Source organism: Protomyctophum bolini, assembly GCF_963924005.1.
Source record: "Protomyctophum bolini genome assembly, chromosome: 18".
NCBI lineage: Eukaryota > Metazoa > Chordata > Actinopteri > Myctophiformes > Myctophidae > Protomyctophum > Protomyctophum bolini.
The window spans coordinates 10,121,647-10,142,391 of NC_137879.1; the positions used below are offsets into that span (position 1 = coordinate 10,121,647).

The window sequence follows — 20,745 nt, forward strand, 5'->3', positions numbered from 1 at the left end:
TAAATCGTATCAAGAGTTAAGTCAGTAAAAGGGGCCTGAAAGACCCCTTTTACTGACAAACATTATTGAAGTTTAAAAGTATCGTTTAACCTTATCGTGACACATGGATGCCACCTGCTGTTGAATTAACGTCATGAAAACAGTAACCCAACGGTGTAAATCCGCCTTTCACTCTCTCACATTGCACTAGACTGTGGAAAGCTTTTAAAAAATCGACTCGTTCTAACTATTAAAACGATATAATCTTCGTTCAGTTCACGTTTGTTTATTTCACGTTACGGTAAGCTTTTATAAACGTTTACCTGACTGTTCTCCTGTTGGCGCCCATTCCGCTGAGAGAAAATGATGGGCATTTGTCGGTCCAGGAAGCTTTAAACTACAATTCATTTATTTAGTTAAAGTTTTATTTATTTTTATTTATTTAACCTAGTCCGGACTCCGGTTCCTTTCTTCTGAACAGGCCCATTCATTCGTCGAAAGCATTCGCCTTAATTATAAAACTGTAACCGGTGATATGCATCTCCCTAATTTCCCTACTTAAACTAGCCAAACGTCAGAACGAAGCTGATTCGCCACAATGAATCACAGGCCCAGAATAGTATTCTACTGCATAATGTTTATACAACATACAGACAGACAGAAATATGTTATAAAAAGCAGTGAATTACAGTGCAATTATATATTCATAATGTTTTAAATAAGTTCAAAAGGTTTGTGTTCATGTTTTAGTTTTACAGCAATATCATGTAAATAAATTATGCAAATTTGTGGAATTGATATTCTCACAGTGAAGGCCACTTACCACAAACTGTAATTTTCATATCTCCAACTCCATTATATTAAGTAATGTTAAACAGTATTGCCAAAAAAGATGTGACATTTGATGCATTACAATCAAAAGACAAAATTATAAAAAACAAAACAGAATGATATTACAGTTATTAATACGATGACTTAAGCTAGCAAATGCATGCAAAAATAAAATGTTTAATTAAACTCAAACATTTTGTTTTCTGAATGAAACAAACGTAATGGTTTCTTTCTTACCATTACGCAAACAGCTTTGCAATATACACAAACAAAGCAAAGCTTTGTTTAAAAGTAAAAGAACATTGTATTTTGGTTAGATTTGCTCTTCTTCAAAATCAAAGCCAAGGGTGCTGACAATGACTGATGCATAAATGTTGTCTATACAATATATCTAGGACATGTACCGATTTTCGGTGGTGAGCTGACCACCGCGAAATAACGTTGAGCGGTGGTGAGTAAAAACAGAGAGAAGGGCTGGAGCGGTGGCGGTGGTTTGCTCTTCACCGCGGCTCGTGACGTCATGTTGTAGTTCGGTGGTCACCTAACCACCGAAAATCCAGACTGTATGAGCCTTTATTCCTAAATCTCAGTACAAATTCTTCAATAGACTTTTCGGTAAGAAGCGCCATCCCTCTCCCCCGTTACTGGTCCTACACTGAGGACCGTGATATGTCGTCTTTTTTCCGAAGAGTAATAGAAGTATTCATATTATAAAGACTATAATAACGCCATGGTGAAACGTTGCTGTTGGGGGGGACCTGCAACAGTGACTCTAGGTTGGCCCAGACGGTTAGCTCAACCGCCTGGGCACCTAGGCTGCAAGCCTGACGGTGTGCCGCAGGTTCGACTCCCGATCCCGACGGCCCTTGCCGTGTCTCTCCCCATTTCCTGTCAGCCTACTTTCAACCTATCAATAAAAGGCAGAAAAAGCCCCAAAACATATCTTAAAAAAAAAAAAACAGTAAAGCAAAGTTACCATGTTTACCCAGGATAACTGGACTAAGCTCAATAACTTGTTTACAGCCAGGCCCTGCTCATAGAACATTTCATGGTAGGGCTTCAATCCTGGTAGGGGTTCAATGCCTTGCTCAAGGGCACTTCAACGGTGGTAATTTTAACGTGCCGGTCCGGGGATACGAACTAGCGACCTTCCGATATCAACCCATGTCCTACCGGTGACGGACGGGACCGGGGTGGCGCTTACCGAAAGCTCCATTGTTTACAACTTCATATACCAGTGGTTCTCAAAGTGGTGTGCGGGGACCCCCAAGGGTCCTTGAGAGGGTTCCCCATCAAAATCAATTAATATAGCATCAAAATCCGGATTTTTATATACTATAAATTGAGAGGAAATTGTAAACGGGATTTATTTTGTATTTTCTTCTCCTGGCACCAATTATTTTCAGATGGGGGACTGCCAAATACATTTCAATTTTGGGTGTCCTTGACATGAAAATGTTTGAAAACCACTGACTTGTACAACAGCAATAAATATGGTAGTTTATTTCCTACTCTGTACACATCAGCTTGCTTTTGCATTGTTTAATATATATATATATATGAGATACCGTTGAACCAGTTCATTTGCTTTGAAGGCAAAATCTGCAAAAAAGAAAAAAAGGACATAACAATGATTAATTCTAGTAGTAGTACTACTTCCGATACACTTAAGCAGTGGTTTTCAACCAGTGGTCTGGGGACCACCAATGGTCCTTGAGGGGGTTCCAGGTGGTCCCCAGCTAAATAATGGAGAGTTGGTAACCAAATGGACCCCTATTAGATCTTTAACTTTTGAGAGTGTAAAATGAAACCAAATGGACCCTTACACTCTCATGATTATTTGAGCTATTTTATTTTGATCACCGCCAGTTATCTCTCCTAATGGTACCAACATCAATACAGCATGGAATTGTGGAAAAAGTCAATATTCGTCTATAAGACTTTGGTCTGAGAGACTAAAAATCTCATCAAATGGTGGTCCGTGGCTCAAAATAAATGCTGAATAAATAATGGGCCTTGATATGAAAACCACTGCACTTAATCAAGAGTTCTGATCTTTTTATGTCAATGTCAGTACTGCGTGACAATCAGATGTTGACAACATCTACTCAGAGATTAAAATAGGGTGCATTTTGCATCCCAAAATGCAGTTTATAGTTAAGGGACGACCTCTGCATCCACGGGATGCAATACTGTACTGTTTTATTTATTTTTGCTAGCTTTAGTTATAATAATAATTTCTTCTTCTGTTTTCTACATGAATATAAACACATTATAATAATATAAAATGAAATGGGAGTTAAATGCTGCAATTTGTAAAAATTTGTGTCGAAGCTAAGCTACCTGTTTTCGGGTTGTTAGATCTGGAGATTAATAAAGGGGGCGAACCCCACCACGTCCTGTAGAAGCACCAATGCCCTCTGCAAAGGTGGCTCCACGTCGATCTCTACGTTCCGTTTCCGTAGTGGGTCCAGACTCGACTCGGTCACATTGTGACAGTGGTTCACCTTCAGGGACTGCAGCTTTGGGCAGTACTCGGCAACAGTCCTGTAAAGAAAGAACGAACACACACACACACACACACACACACACACACACACACACACACACACACACACACACACACTTGATATACTGCTGTTGGCAGGTCTGCAATGAAAAAACATCACAGATGTGTGGAGTGGCTGATGTCGAAGGGTGCAGCAAGGGTGGCACAAAGTGTGAATCTAGCCTGGATAAGGATTTATACAGTACTTAGTTGTGTGACATAGCAGTTATACAAGCTCACAACATGTCGCAGTGTGACACGTTGTGAGACTATCTTATTCTATGAAGATTTAGAAAGGGAAGATATGAGATATGACCAACACTGGGTGCAAGTTTTGCCAAAGGAACACTTTTTTTCAGTGATTAGTAATTTGAGAGAAACAATATCTATGCAAAATGCTGAAATGTGCATCCCATCACTACAGCGTCGATGATCGCAATTACAAAATGTACGTTTCGGGCGAATTAAAATAAGATCGAGTGGACCATTACATAATACACAGCCATTGTTTACTTCCGATTCAACGGCCCGGGACCAGTTGTTCGCCTTCAAAATAAGAGTATGGACTGAGAAGACTGTGGCAGTGGTGAAATAATTAATTAATTAATGAATACCTGGCAGGGAAATGTGTTAAGCAGGCGTCAACACCAAAAATAGCTGATCTACAACAAGCTCACTTGTCGATCGACTTGTCCCCTGCCTTCTCTACAGGGGATGACTCTCTCTGGACCACAAAATAAATCTACCGTGCTTCCCATCATGTAATAATATCAAAGTGGTATACCTGATGGACTGGTTCCTAACCCGCAGGCAACCCGTCAGGTCCAGCTGCTCCAGGCCCCTGCAGTTCTTGGCCACCTCCTCCACAGACTCGTCGGTGATATTGGCATTGACTGCCACAGACAGAGACCTCAACTTGAGACACTTCTTGGCCAGGTAGCAGATGGCCTCGTCCTTCAGCTGGCGGCAGGCGGTGAGGTCGATGGACTGCAGCCCCCCGCAGTGGTCAGCCAGGCTGCGCAGCGACAGGCTGTCCACCCACTCGCAGTGCGCCAGGCCTAGGTGCTGGAGGTGCGCGCAGCTCAAGGACACCGCCACCAGGGAATGGCGTGCGAGCCTGACGCATCCCTTCATGTCCACTCTCAGCAGGTGCTGGTTCTGCCCGATCACTGGCAGCAGCTCCTTGTCCGTCACCCAATCGGAGCAGTTGTGTAGTGACAAGTTTTGGAGAACTTTGTTATCTTTCAGCATAGAGCAAAATGCCTCCTTGGGAATGCAAGACCCAATCTGTATGTTGAATTGCAGGAGGGGGGAAAAGCATTTTCAATAAATAACCAAACTAAAATTGCTATCAATGATTGTCAGTCTCTTTCTCTCTCTCTCTCTCTCTTTCTCTCTCTAGGACAGTGGTTCTCAAACGTTTGTGCCAAGGACCCCCAAAAATGTATTACGTATTTTTTTATACGTATTTTGGTATTTGGCCACATCTGAAAATGTGTTGTGTCATGGACCCCCAGAAGAGAAGATTTGTGTTTAAAGATTCTAAATTATTTCAAGTTTTCAATATTTTTCTAATATCAATAACAAAGTGAGGTGATCCTGTAGATCTGCTATTTTTGAATAGCCAAATATTAAATGGATAAAGTGGTTAGAATTATTGTGATGAAATGTTAACTACTTTTTGCTGGGATCCCACTTTGAGAACCAATGCTCTATAGTCTAGGATGTGAGAGGCATTGCACTGGAATATTTTCTCCATCCCTCATCATCATCATCACCCACCTGTGATAGATCAAAGGTCCGACAGTTGGCCATGTACACCTGGATGAGGGCATGGAAATTCTTGCACACTCTCTGGAGCCTGACTAGTTCTGGCAGTGGCAAATGACATAAAATATGTGGAACTAATACATCCTCCCAAGGCAGATCCAAAAGATGACAACTGAAAAAAAGAGGGTGGGGAAATGTCAGTTTAATCAATCAGCATTGCAACATAGATCACCAGCTGCACCATGGCATCAACACACTGCTAACCCCATTGTTTGCCAACTCTAGCGTTTCTTATCAGCTGATTGCTGCTCGTAGTCGTAAGCTAATATTAGCCAGCTAGCTACGTAGCCGGTTTTGTGATTATAAAGAAATCGACCGCATGCGTTATAATGCACCTACTTTAGCACACTGGTTTCTTCATCTCCCATTTTGACGCAGCAATCGTATGTGTTAAAGATAAACTGTTATCCTTCATATAGTTTGGAAGACAATGGAGTGGAGCCCCAGGGAACCTTATGCTACCGTTAGCTGCTGTATGACAGACCGACAGTGAAGACTTGTTTACAACACTTCCGGGGTTCATTCATCATCATCACTGCACAGTGTTGTGCAACCATTTAGTTTGTTTTTGTGATTTATAGCATAGGCCTTAAGGCCTATATATATATACACACACAATTGCTTTGCTAATTATTACAGAAACATTTATTCATAAACGTATCTATATTATGCTGCTGTTGTGAGTGCAAGTTAAAGATCTGTAAGAGCAGTGATTCTCAACCAGGGGGGGTCCCCACATGATTATTATTTAGGGGGGGGGGGGGGGGGGGGGGGTGTTAGATTATGGAATGTAGGCCTAGTACATTTTGGGAAATGCATTGCATCCACTAGGAATTTGACACTACAGCTGGTAATAAAAACCTAAAAAGTGCACTCTAGATAGGCTAATGTTCTGAATTTAACCAAGTTAATGTTAGTACTGTAGTTGTCAGTTGAATGAAGATTATGTAAAAAAATATTCCAGGAACTGTAGGATCTGCAGGCCGATGCATGTTGAACAAATGACCATCCTGTCAATTCACCTCTAAGTATACGGAACAATGGAATCAGTCAGGCTGAACAGCTGCTGACTACAGAGTAAGTTTGGTTGAATGCAGTGAGCCCACAGGATGGCTTTGTGAATAGTGAATATACCTACGTTTGACAGACAGACTACACGCTGTTTTCCAAGCTAAAGAACAAGTATGGCGGATAAATCAATCTATGATTTCTTTGCTGAGGAGCTGGATGGACAATCTGTTCCACTATGTAACTACAGGGGCAAGGTGCTTCTGATTGTGAACCTTGCTACCTTTTGAGGATCAACAATTGAGGAGGTAATACTTTTGGAAGAACACTGATGACCAACTGTCACATCGCAGCATCAGAATTGATAACATATTCAGCTAATTGCTTCAATTGCTGCAAATGGCAAATCTATTCTATTCTATTTTGTAAAGATGTCTGAAGAGGTGTATTATTGTAATTTGTTTTCTTTTCTCAGTACCACAGAATGAATGCACTCATGGAAATGTATGGTCACCTCAACTTTACCGTGCTAGGATTCTCCTGTAACCAGTTTGGTCTTCAGGCACCTGGTATGAATACTAAGTCTTTTGAACCTATAATGACATATTTCAAGGATTATACGGAAATTATTTCATTCAAAGAAATGTTTCATTTATTTGGATTATCTGTTGCGGTACCATACAGCTAGTTCTATAATGGTTAACCATGCACTTGAACCCTATTATGTCGGTATGCTGCAATAGCAGTTCTATAGCACATGTGCTCAATGCATCGCAACACAAGGCCTTTTGAGCTTGTAGATCGGCTATTTTCAGTAAAGAGATTTGATGTAAAGTGAAATACTAGGCGAGTAGGCGACCTAGTATAGAACCCTGGGGGTTCCTGGTCAACTAGGCTTTAGTTAACTGGATAGCCCATCAACAGGACACTTCAGGTCTAATTTCATGTGTGAGTCCAAATTGGACTCCAGGGGAAATTGGATTGTCTATGTAATCTATGTGGCTTTATTTATTTGTACCGGTACTTCTTTTTTTATGTTGGAAAATTTCTTGTCAAAGCTTAATGAAATAGTCTGTCTATCCACAACATTTTTTCCTGTTTTATTGTAGCCACAAAAAACTAACAAAAGTTGTAAATGAACTGTATCTCTTCTCCTTTAGAGGTAAATCATGAAACTCTCAATGTTCTGAAGTATGTAAGACCTGGCGGAGGATTTGAACCAAAGTTCCCTGTGTTTGGCAAGGTCGAAGTGAATGGATTAAGTGAAGAACCACTTTTCGCCTATCTCAAGGTAGTGTATTTTGCATCCAACCTTAGCGTTATTTTGCCTTATTGGTGAATATCATACTTTAGTAAAAGCTCACCCTGCATATAATAGCAAGATACTGTTCTCTTTTCAGGAAACGTTGCCATTTGTGAACCCTGTTATTGGAGATACAAAGAGATTCTTCTGGTCACCCATCAAAGTCAATGACATTCGGTGGAACTTTGAAAAGTTCTTGATTACAGCAGATGGTGTGCCATATAGACGGTTAGTCATGCACTACTAGATGTTCTCGAGTGTTTATTCTGAATTTTGAATGATAAAACTACAGCCCTGGCCCCTTAATATTTTTTTTGTTTCAGGTATGAACTTCACTCTCCCTGTGAGAAATTGGAAAGAGATATTGCAGAACTTCTCCAAATGCAGTTGTCCCATTGATTCTTGTATCCGTTAGTTTAATGTCAGTGGCAGTGTGACGATCCCCCAGTAAATGCAGACTTGCACCTGAGTTGGATCTGATGAGAAGTGGAACAGGACTCAGAGATTCAGTGCATTCACTCTGAGGCCAGCTTCCCTTCAGCCACTGGAAATGGTGTATGAACAATTCTCAATGAGAAACTCTTATTCTGAAATAAAATGTGAAGGAGTTTATTTTTGTCTGTTTGGCTTCTTTATTTATTGTGAGTAAATCATGCACATAGTGGCAACAATGCATTTATTTTACATAACTCAAAGAGCTATATGTTGTTCACAATTCACATCCAATGGTCGTAACAGTGAAGTAAGGAATAAAGTTTGCACACAGCTAAAGCTCCGCCATTATTTTTTTACATAAAATCACATAGGCCTACTGTACACAACATTTCAGCCACACAATCTGGCCTTTAGTGATGAAGGCCGAAACGTTGTATACCTGATTAGTAAAACAATAAGTAAAACATTATACAGAGCTATGGCTGTGTGCAGACTTTATTCCTTTCTTCAATGCATTTACATGAATTAATGTTTGTAATGAAAAAATAAATAGGTTTGTTAAATGTTCACTTTTAAGCATGGTAGCCTACAGAGGGTCCCCAGCAAAATATTTCATCAAGTTAGATCTGTAGATCGGCTATTTGAGAAATACAGGTATTTCAGATTTATCTTGTTAAATTATGACAGATTGTAAATATGCTTTTTAAATACATTTTCCTTTTGGTTTTTGTGCACAAACTTTGTCCTACACAAACATTAAATTCCCATTGACAATGAATGGACAATTTTACGTCGGTGTCTGCTCTGATGATGTAAGTGTGCAAATGATGATGATAAGAGCGCCTCTGTGATTTTTAAACTCAAACAAACTGTTTGAAACTATATGTACGGGCCCCTGCCGCCTGGTACACCATCTATTCAAATGGAGGTTTACACTTCATTTTGGGTGTCCACATGAAACAGTTTGAGAACCACTGAACTAATGCATTGGCTTGGGACTGAAACTGCACTGCAGGATTGCTGAAAATGTGACCGAATGGTGTCTCTTCGGAATGCCCCCAGCCATCCTCTTTTTTTTTTTTAATATATATTTCTTGCCATTTATTCAGAAAAGAACCCAGATCCCAAACAACATAGGGATTATTTTTTGAGGGGCGCCATCTGAAATTCCCATTGAATTCCCATTGGAGAATTTACATCATACAGTATGTAGATGAGCAAATCTAATATTTTCGTCCTGCACAAAGACCTGTGGTCGCAATTATTTCATTTAATTTAGGAAAGTATCACACGGATGTGCGGATCTCTACATTTTAACATCCCCAGACCTTCGAGTCTTTGAGGGAAAATATCCCGCTTGAAGCTGCCGGGATCCCTGGAGTCGAAGATGAGTTCTTCCATGTTGGTGTCATACTCATAGATGACTCTGAACTCCGTCACCGTGGGGGCGGTGGTGGTGGGCCCCGGCCATCCTCTTAATCATGGCCCCAGTTCAGATAATAAAAACCACAAAATGGAACCAAGACCTATTCCATTATTGTCTCCATCAGGCCGACGGGGAGAGTATGTTTTGCACTCCGTCCGTTTGTGTACAGCTCATCTCTGCCTTGCAGCATATGAACCCTTATAATAGCAGTGTCCCAATTCCACAGTTATGGCAGACAGATTCCATACGTACATTTCTTAAGTTTCTGCATCATGGTCTGTTGTTTCTTCTGGAATCTCCAACAGTACGTCCATGATCGGTGGCTGTGCTAGTGTTGGTATTTCCTAGGTGTACATAAATATGCACCAATGGCAGCAGTCTCAGGAGATATGGGATGGGAACCTTGTGAGGTCAGATGGAAGGTCAAGGAACATAATTAGTCAACATGAATGATAATAGACGAATAACGAATGAAGCATTTAATTGGGACAAACAGAATGGACCCTGGATAGAGGACATTTGATATGTTCTGTGAATATGGAGTTGACGATGTGTTACTCAGATTAGAACAAATTAATATTGTAACAACTAAAGGAGATGCTTTTTTTCCCCTTTACATTTTCATCCCACAGTACTTTTGAATTGTCCTTTTTTATTGTAGGGTCAGAAGACTCGTTTAATAATATTAACTATGCTGATATGTTGGATACCAATGACTCACAACTTAACTGTTTTGTTTATTGTTGAAAAAGATGTATTTAAACTGGCAAACTAGTAAAACTACTAAGCCTTGTACAACCAGTAGGGGATATGAACTTTGTGTTGTTCTGTCACCACTGTCGGTATCAATGTTGTACTTTTTTTTATATATATATTGTACATCCATGACAACAGAAAATGAATGGCTATATTAAACATTGTTTCTGTAAACTACAAATAAATATTCAACCATCTAAATATTCAACCATCTTTTTAACCAATATTTTGTATTATACATTTACTATCAATGGCTAAAGCCTCTGAGTAAAATGTATTTTTAAATATTTCACAATTTTTTTTATTGCACTAAGGTACAGAATTATTGTTCTTCCAGTCATACGATCACTGAATTGTCTATAAAAATTAAATGCAGTATATACTTCTGTGGGATCACTAGTAATTACTAAACAGTAGGCTAATAATTATCTTCTCTAAGTTCGGTTCAGTCGTCTCAGCTGTTGTGTGTGACGGTCTGCCATCAGTTGAACAGTACCACTCTGTGCATTATGGGGAAATAATAGTGTGTCGCATTTTAAAAGAAAAACGTCATAGCCCCCTACTAGTAGTAGCCGGCGGGGGAAAACTATACAGTAAAACGAGCGCACCCTTGGAAAGGGTCTCCTATGAATACAATATTAGCTAGCGGTAGCCTAGCATGCTACGACAACCGCAGATCTGCAAACCCACAACGGGCTGCAGGTGTGACGCACTGTGAGCTTGTATGTCTGTTCTCCCTCTCGTCCGGTCTCGTACGTTCTCGCGAAATGTCGGTTTCTGATTTGACTGACCAATCAGAGCGGGGCCGAGCGTCGAGAGCGTCGCTTATCCAATGGCAACGCGAGTTCAAATTCAAAAGAGCCAACCGGACGGCAGGTGTCTGAGATCACGTTAATGTAATATCAAACTGTCTTCATTCTCTTCACTGACAGTCTGACACTCACTGACTGACCTTCTTACTGAGCGGACGTTTGCTGAGTCACAACCACAGACAGACAGTTAGCTTCTTCAAGAGACTATACTTCTTCAAGTTCGAATTAACATCATCATCATCATCATCATCATCATCATCATCATCATAGTATCAACGTACAACGTTACCTGAGGCAATGGAGATGGTATGTTAACGTTTAATAATATATGTACTGTAAACTTGTAATAATGTAATTTTTTTAGAGAACGGGTAGTTTAGACAGACGGTCGGTTTGTTTAGGTTTAGGCCCTGATTTGAAATAGTTAATGTGTAGCATTGTTTTCTTTCGATGTCGTTTGTTTAGGATTGATTATTTTGAGTTAGTAAGTTTGCACTTGCACTGTGCCCTCTGGATACTGGTCCGTGTATTTTTCGGCCATTTGAAATGTATACTTGATAAATGAAATTTAGAAAACCGTCTGTTTCTAAATGCATACAATTACACGGTGAATTGTAATAATGGGACATGGGAGTCGTTTTTAATTGTACTGCGGACCGAACAATTAACAAGTTGCTCTACTCGTGTTAATTTAACTCTGATATTGTACAAATTTAGCCAACTGGACTGGTTCAAATATAAGGTACCCAAATGTTAACGGTTTGCTGACGCCTAGTTGCAATGGTTTCAACCGGGGTTGTAGGCCTACGAGCCAGTGCGGCCACTATTTGTTACCGTTAGGTTCTCATCATCAGATAGTATGATATGTCCAATTCAACGACCACCAAATTAATATGCATTTGGCTATGTCGTGTCGCTACGAATACGATACGGACCCCCACCCGAAAATATTTTCGGGTAGATCCCAGATTCCCCATATTTTACAATATTTGTGTTAAAATGTTTTTCTCAAGATTAGTTGAAAATGGCAGATCCTGAGATCCACATGCTCACAAAATGCCTCGCATGATCGTGACACATTGTGAGCTTGTAAGTACATCGGCTATTTTTAATAAGCTGATGTTAGTAACTGATTTTTGTAATACTATATAGTATATTGTGCTGGAGCAGTGGGGACCGTTCAGAGTTACAAACGGACAAATGAACACTGTCTGATGATGTTTACTTTACTGTGTAAGAACTAACCGTCTGCATAATCTTTTTATACATCTTCAACCACTTGAGTTTGGTTCAGGGGCAACAGTTCCAGCAGAGTTCCAGACTTCCCTTTGCCTGGCAGCATTAATAGCCACTTAATCCAATCCTGTGGGTTCCCAAGGCGTTCCAATTTAAGGCCATCCAGGGGATATATGGATCCAAGCACCCATAAGATGACCAGAGGAAGCATCTGTACTGGATGCATGCCATGAACCCGTTAAGGAGCAGTGGCTCCTGGCTAAGTGTCATTTATATATTTTTCAAATCAATTGTTAAAAAAGAAATAATAATAATATATAGATATATATCTACTATTTTTGAAACTTTTGAATCCTCAATTATATTTTCACGCCACTCTCTCTAGGTCGTCCTCAGACTGGAGCCCTCCATCGTCGCCTCCAGTCATCACGGTTCTCCATACATCCGGCCAGCTCGTTGGTGCTTTGCGCTCGTGCATCTTTCTTGAGTATATCCACATATGTTAGTATGGGACGTCCTCGTGACCGGTGCCCATGTGTTGGTTCCCACAGCACCAGTCTGGCTGGGAGCTCTTGGTGCCTCTGGCAGTGTCCTGCGAGTCACAATAGTATCTAAAATAACAGATCTGCAAGTGCGTTTCAAGCTTGTAGATCTGCTATTTTTGAAACTTTTGAATCCTCAATAAAATTATCGATTCAATATTTCTTGCACTTCAATGTATGAAGGAAATTAGCTTAACTAACAAATGTCTCCCACAGGATGCTGCAGCTGCCAGCTTCACCTGGACTTCGGCGCTGATCCAGGACCCCAACAACCCCCAGGCAACCAGGATGGTTCTGAAGAGGACCAAGCACCTTCAAGTACCGGTATGTACACGTTGGAAAACTAGTACACTAGATTTTAGTTTCTCACTTTACTTGAGTGTGTCCATTTTTCAATAGCTGAATACTTCTGCTCCGCTGCACAGCCAGATATTGTACTTTTTTACTCCACTACAATTATTTGAACATTTTAGTGACTGCTTTGTCTACATTTCCTCACACAGGACCTGGACCTAGACAACTGGACCTGGAAATGCGTCGATGACCCCAAGAATTCCAGGGTGGTACTGAAGGGGGTGCCAGTGAAGGCCTCACCGGGAGAAGCACCCAAAGAGCCACAGGTGAGTTGGTTTCCGTGTTTAACAGATGACTCAGACACGGAAACTGACTCCCCTGTAGCTCCTCCCCCTAGGAAAGCCTGGGTATCGAGGCTACCCCCTAGGAAACTCACCACCACCACCAGGAAGAGGGACACCGTGCCCGTGGCCAAGACGGAAGGAACCGGATCTTCTTCTTTGTTCAAGTATGTACTATGTATTCATGGTTACTCATACTATTGTTCTCATGGTTTTGTGTTTATACATTTATTTTTCTTGACCACAAATGTTGAAGAATGTTGTTTAGACATCCTAGTTTCTTTGAGGCATACATTGTTCTCTCTGCACTCTTGATGTGACTAGTATTTACCTTGTTGTTTATTTACTGGAGTTCATGCTTAATCTCCTTATTCCCATCTCACTCTTTTTGCAGGAGTATGCGGCATGTCCTCCAGCAGAAGGTCATGCAAAGTACGGCTGCCAATGTTAGGCCCAAATTGAACGTGTGCGAGGGAAGGAGAGGGAAACCATGCCATGGTGAATGCGGCCAAGGAGTAGCCTGCCAAGGTCAAAGGCCACCACCAGCCAAACACCACTTTATGGTAAGTGCACCTTTACTACGGATACAGATCTGTACAATAGAGAAATTAGACTAAGCTCACATTCAACAAACCTTTAACTATTTATCAACTATGTTGTTGACTGGAGTTGGCTGTACTTTCCCCCCTCCTTTTTCCCCTCTGTGAACTCTTAGCCATATTGGCGAATCTACAAGTTCCCAATGCGACTTTAGAATTTCTATTTTTGCCGAATCCTTGACCTATTTTGTTTATGAATTTAGTTAATGTGCTTATGCTGCAAACAGAGACATGGGGGGGGGGGGGAAAGGAGTTTGTAATTGTGAAAAAGTTAAATTGAAGTGATTGACCATAGATATGAACTATCACTGTTAAGTGTACACACATTATGGTACTATGTATTGTGTGTACACTAACCTCCAATTAAAACGATTACGTTTATTTAGTTTAATTTATGAAGGAAATCGGCTTGAGTTACAAATCACTGCATTTTCTCCAACAGATTGATTTCGTCCACTTCACCAACAGCAGGGAGTCCATATTATTTGCATTGTACATATTGGTATGCTCCCTCCTTGATGAAATTAAAATAAATAAAAACAAGAATACAATGTTGAGTTGTAGTTGTACAAATTAATAATTATTTTTGAACATTTTGTGACTTTATATTGTTTGAATACGTATCTTTAGGTATGGTGAGACATAACTTACCCTATGCTTTATTCCTGTGGTTTTAATTGGCAAGGTATTGTAGTTGAGAAAGGCTGGACAATGGACATGATACTAACACTAACACATGTTTCCTCACAGGGACCTGCACAGGGACCATCGTCTGCCTGCATCAGTGCCAAGAGACCCTACCAACGACCCTACCAACGAATCGCCGCTCTCCAGCATCATTGGCGTTGATGGACGTTTTCCTCGTGCACTCATTTTTTGAATATTTCTTTTAATTTATTTGTAATTTTAATTTATTTGTTCTTATCGGACGACAGACACCACTACGAGATGGGTCCTCTTATTATTTATTTATTTTACAGTAATGCTTCTTTTGTTTATGTCAGTGTTGTTCATTATGTTGTTTATGTCAGTACACATGAATGTGTTCTTATCGGACGACAGACACCACTACGAGATGGGTCCTAGTATTATTTATTTATTTTACAGTAATGCTTCTTTTGTTTATGTCAGTGTTGTTCATTATGTTGTTTATGTCAGTACACATGAATGTGTTCTTATCGGACGACAGACACCACTACGAGATGGGTCCTAGTATTATTTATTTTACAGTAATGCTTTAATCTTTTGTTTATGTCAGTACACATGAATGTGTTCTTTTCGGACGACAGACACCACTACGAGATGGGTCCTAATATTATTTATTTTACAGTAATGCTTTAATCTTTTGTTTATGTCAGTACACATGAATGTGTTCTTATCGGACGACAGACGCCACTATGAGATGGGTCCTAATATTATTTATTTATAGTAATGCTTTAATCTTTTGTTTGTCATTTTCACATGAATGTGTTGTGTTGTGAATGTGTTCTTATCGGACGACAGACACCACTACGAGATGGGTCCTAGTATTATTTATTTATTTTACAGTAATGCTTTAATCTTTTGTTTATGTCATTTTCACATGAATGTGTTTTTATCGGACGACAGACACCACTACGAGATGGGTCCTAATATTATTTATTTATTATTTTGTGTAATAAATAATGCATTTTATATGATGTTCATATATAAAGCTTCATCTCTTTATTTCCTTCTCTTTGGTATATTTATATATATATATATATTATAAATATAATATGTAAATGTAAAGTTGCTCTTTCCAGTAACTGAAGATTGGCCATATCAAGTGTAGAAAAATGTCTACTGTCTGAGTTAGAAAAGTTTTATTTCAGGCTTGAGGTTTGACTGACTAAACAACTGTTAACCGTAATTTTTCCATATGTATACATATACATATTCAGACATTCTTATCCAGAGATTTACAAGTGTTTATTGAACTAGTCCAGTGCCTTTTCATGTAAAGGACCCTCGATGAATTCAGCCATGCCCATGGACGCCCATCTTCTCCCAGAAGTAAAGCTGTTTAAAATGTCCCCTTAAACAATATTCAAAGACATAATGAAATGTGCAGGCATATTTGATTTGGGGTGTGAAGTGTGAACGTGTGCCGAATTTTGAGTGGCAGCAATCTTGTTTTGCACAAATTTTAAAGATAAAAACAAAGATCCTAACATTCTCTGAAAATGCACTTTGGGGATTTTCAAGTGGGCCCTGATTCCCCCTAAAATATGGTTGAGATTACTACTACAAAGTTTGTAATTTAGGGCTTTGAGAGTGAGTGTTTTTCTACGATGTTCCATCATGTGGTATTTTAATGTAGCTACTGTATTTAGGCAGCAGGACCAGTGTGTGTGGGAGGGGGGCATTATGATAACTTGAAGAGTAATGAAGCGTTCTGCACTACCTTCCATTGGTCTGTAGATGGAAGTAGTTGACAGGTATAAAATAATCATAGCAAAGTAGTAAGAATCACATGCCCACCACTTGGAGCAATCGAGCGCTCTAGCAAGGAGCATCAGCATACATATACACCAGCCGATGTGTCTTCTAACACAACATTGATTGATTGAAATTCAGTTTGCAGAATTACAGTACAGGCCCCGTGCGTGTGCGTGTGTGTATGTAGTTTATGAAGGGTCAGATGTCCCTTTCGGCGACCCATAGCTCACCTCCTGCGCATGCGTAGTCTTATTACTGGCAGAGACTGGGGCCAGTAAACATGGCTGGTGTTGTTGGATTCCAGCGATGGGTTCGAGCTCTGACAAGAGCAAGAGTGGCTGGGATGCCAGCCCTCCTGTCGGCAAGCAGAGCAGGCAAGTACCCTCTGTAATGTTTTGATGAAGCTGTGGGCACAGTAGATCCCAGCGTAGTTTCAGTCTCAGACATTGAGGCTTTCTTGTCAGAGTAGCTATAACCTTGACAAGCTAACGCTAGCTTATAGCGTCTATGATCACTCCGTGTCTGACAGTGTTCCACTAAGACTAACATATTGAGTACACCCATCGGTGTAACTTGATAAAAGAACATTTACATATTTTCATTCCTTTTAAAACTCTGCAGCTGTAAGGTGGAATGGGTTGGTACCCAGAAGTTTTAAGACTCCGCCTTATAATTTATAAGTCCTCCCTGAAGATATGCCTGAATAGCAGCTGGACCTAACTTGAACCTTAATACTGTCGGTGTCAAGCATACATCCTTCACATTATCTTTTGTTTCAGTTTCTTCCTGTTTAATTTAAATGTTTTATCTTTATTATTGTTTCAAATGTATTGTACATTGCACTGCATGATGTACATGTGAAGTGAACCATGGCTATGCACGATGTAGTGTAGACTAGACGTATATAGCTTTCCTTTTGTTGAATACACACAGTCACACACAATAAAAAAAACGTATTTTCTGTATATAAACATTGCCAATAACAATGATTTAAAATAATAATGTCTTATTGTTCACGTCTCAGCCTCGGGACCTTCAAAGGGCATGCTTCCTGGCCCTTACCCCAATACACCTGAAGAGATAGCTGCTGCAGCCAAGAAATACAACATGAGAGTCGAGGACTATGAGCCTCATCCCGACAATGGCGAGGGGTGAGATTCATCTTTACTTCTTCCACCATAGTTCACTAAACCAGTGGTTTCTCAGCCTGTGGTCTCCACATGATTTTTGAGGGGTTCTCCAGAATGATGACAGTAAAGTGAAAATGTAAGGTATTTTAAGACCTTCGTAATACCTAAAAGAAAAAGACATGGAATAATAAACTGATGAAAGTTATGAAACATTGGCCAAATTGTCAAATAATGTACTAATAGAGAGTTCATAATAATAATAAAATTCATAATAATGTGGAACTGAGTCAAACTAATTGTAATGCCTCCTCCTCCTAGTGCTTGTCAAGGTGAGGGGGTCCTCAGTTAAAATATGATTATTTTGGGGGCCACTGCCTGAAAAGGTTGAGAACCACTGCACTGAACAAAACAAAGTCTAAATACATGTCTAAATGAAAGGATGTTGTGCATTGTGTTGATCATCTGCACTGCTATTAATCTGTGACTTACCTTATTTTGTTAAGGATTTGCTTGATTATAGACATAGGTGCATGAATGTGTTATACGTCTGTACCCATCTCATTTAATGTACAAAACAACATATTATTGAGCCATTGGGAAATTGGAATACAGGCTCTAAGGGTGTGCATTTATGATGTTGACTTTTTACTGACATTTTTGTTTGTTTGTTTTTGTAGCTTTGGTGATTATCCAAAGCTCCCAGATAGATCTCAGCACGAAAGAGACCCCTGGTATACATGGGATCATCCTGATCTGAGGAGGAACTGGGGTGAGCCGGTGAGTAAATGATGCGAAGCTTGCAGAGCTAGTTCAGGCAGGCAACTCGTGAGCCTGCCTTCCTGATCAGGTGACTAGTCTCATGCACCCTTTACCTGATCAGAGCGGCTATTTAAACATATCTGCCTACCTGCTCATTCCTGGCTTCTCTCCTGCTGTGCGGTCGTGCGCCGCTGCTGCTGTCTCCCTGCCTCGCTTGCTGCTAACCTGCTGCTCATGAAGTTTTTGCAAATCCCACCGCCTCCCCAGCATCCACCTGTATTCAGGCTCTGTTTCCCTGCATGGGGGTCTTATTCATTCCCTGTAATTCTACTTGGCTTATAATTTAACTAAAATGTTAATGTTACAGGAAATGAATAGGTACAGAGCCCTGACGCCAATCTATGCTTCATATATCTATGCTCAATAAATATATCTATCTAATAATTTTGCGATCGCTCGCCCTGATGTCTATTTTGCTCGGTCGCTGTCTGTCAGTCAGTCAGTCCGTCAATCCGAGTACTTCCTTAGAATGCATGTTGGGACGGCTTCCGGGTCACCATTGAAATGCATGTTGGGACGGACTAGATTAATACTGGGACACACTTTTCCACGTAACTTCAGTTGTTTCGCCCGCTGTCTATTTTGCTCCCAATAGACAGCGTGCGAGCGATCGCTAAATTATTAGATAGATTACACACACTGAACATCATTTGCTGTTCATATATTCAGAAGGACTAACTAGTATTCTAAATGAACTTTAAGAGTTGTCTGACTTAAATGAGGTACTGTACTGTACTGTACTGTACTGTACTGTACTGTACTGTACTGTACTGTACTGTACTGTACTGTACTGTACTGTACTGTACTGTACTGTACTGTACTGTACTGTACTGTACTGTACAATCACTGAGCATAATTATAGAATAGCTTTCATTAACAGATTCCTCTTAACAAATTGTTTTGTTTTTTCACATCCTCTTGTAGATGCACTGGGATTTTGACATGTTCATCAGAAACCGAGTGGACACCTCGCCCAGCGTTGTTCCTTGGCACACAATGTGCAAACATCTGTTCGGCTTCGTTGGCTTCATGCTGTTTATGTTCTACCTCGGGGAACAATTCCCAGCATACCAAGCTGTTGTAAGTACAGGAAACCTTGGTGTTTATGTGTTGTCTCATTCATGATCGATTTACAGTTTTTCACCCGAGGTGTCAGGATATATAACAGGTTATTGTAACTAAAATGCCGGAATTCTACGTATACTGAGCTGCACTCTAGTGTTGCGCACACACACATGGCAGATCTACAACTTTACTTTACTTTATTGAAAAGTGCTCTATAAGTTAGATGTATTATTTTTATCTACTTTTAGCTGCTGGTCTGAAAATGTCATTTTTGGATAGTACTGTAATTGTATCCCACAGGCCTTGGATCTGTTATACAATATCGTAGTGTTTCACTGCTGGAAACAAATACAGTGGATTTTTTTTGTCAGCTTTTGTGACCCTTTGGGCTGAAGGCTGAAGCCAAACCCAGTATTGAAATTGTACACTAAGGTATTTCATTCAGAGAGAAACGTGGCTGATTTGTCTGCAGGACCCAGATAAATAAATAAATATAAGCTGCCTCTTTATTTCCTTTACTAAGTCTGTATCTGACTAAATAAACATGGAAGCAACTGATGATTGCGAAGGTTGTCGAGTAAAAAAAGTGTTTTCCTACTAGGTTATTTCATCAAACTATATTCTGCATTAATGGTTAATGTTGAGAATTAATCCATTGTCAAGGAAACTTGTTTTGCAACCAGCGGCAGAACATGCATTTATACAAATCATTTTTTTCTTTTTCTAGGGACCGAAGCAGTATCCATTCAATAACCTGCATGTGGAGAGAGGAGGAGACCCTGACAAACATCCGGAAGAAGTCAAAAATTATGAAATATAATGTCTATACTGTCACGCTACTTGTGTATATATATTTCTGTCTTAAATAAAGACTATGTTAAAAGTTATGTCAATTTTGTGTGTGTGTGTATGTGTGTGGGCACACGTGCGTGTGCCCCCGATGTACTATGAATCCACTACTTTATCATACATTATTATACTGGGGCGCCCGATGGCCAAGTGATCCAGGCGCATGCCACATATAGGCTTTGGAGTTTGGCCTGACAGCGTGTCGAGTGTTCGATTCCCGTTCTTGACGACCTTTGCTGCATGTCTCTCCCTCTCTATCTTCTTGTTGCTATCAATAAAGGCAGAAAAGCCAAAAGCAAATCTTAAAATATATATACATTATGGTGGATCCTGTAGTCCGTGTAGTGTTCTTGTGTAATGGGCCACTAAGGCCAGTGATTTTCAAGGTTGCTGTCGGTGTTTATCTGTTGTGCAGATAAATACAGTGCATGCAGTGATCCTGAAGCATAGAACAAGGGTCCATGCCGTCAAGGGACTTCAAA

The 20,745-nt window shown here is 40.1% G+C and overlaps 3 protein-coding genes across 3 annotated transcripts; 2 read left to right on the plus strand and 1 right to left on the minus strand.

Annotated features, from left to right (window-relative positions):
* Positions 1-596: 596 nt before the first annotated feature.
* Positions 597-5,660, minus strand: fbxl15 (F-box and leucine-rich repeat protein 15). Its single transcript, XM_080788520.1, has 5 exons — positions 5,528-5,660; positions 5,141-5,300; positions 4,143-4,645; positions 3,154-3,357; positions 597-2,412 (listed from the first exon to the last, which is right to left on the minus strand). The coding sequence occupies exons 1-4, from the start codon at positions 5,554-5,556 to the stop codon at positions 3,168-3,170; spliced, it is 882 nt and encodes a 293-aa protein (XP_080644646.1). The 5' UTR covers positions 5,557-5,660; the 3' UTR covers positions 597-2,412; positions 3,154-3,167.
* Positions 5,661-6,171: 511 nt separating this feature from the next.
* On the plus strand, positions 6,172-7,945 carry gpx9 (glutathione peroxidase 9). Its single transcript, XM_080789980.1, has 5 exons — positions 6,172-6,504; positions 6,672-6,765; positions 7,357-7,487; positions 7,597-7,727; positions 7,823-7,945. Exons 1-5 carry the CDS (start codon positions 6,373-6,375, stop codon positions 7,896-7,898), a joined length of 564 nt encoding a protein of 187 aa, XP_080646106.1. The 5' UTR covers positions 6,172-6,372; the 3' UTR covers positions 7,899-7,945.
* An 8,679-nt stretch (positions 7,946-16,624) lies between these two features.
* Positions 16,625-20,301, plus strand: ndufb8 (NADH:ubiquinone oxidoreductase subunit B8). The gene is made up of 5 exons (XM_080788915.1): positions 16,625-16,774; positions 17,425-17,551; positions 18,208-18,307; positions 19,274-19,429; positions 20,142-20,301. Exons 1-5 carry the CDS (start codon positions 16,681-16,683, stop codon positions 20,232-20,234), a joined length of 570 nt encoding a protein of 189 aa, XP_080645041.1. The 5' UTR covers positions 16,625-16,680; the 3' UTR covers positions 20,235-20,301.
* The last annotated feature ends 444 nt before the right edge of the window (positions 20,302-20,745 follow it).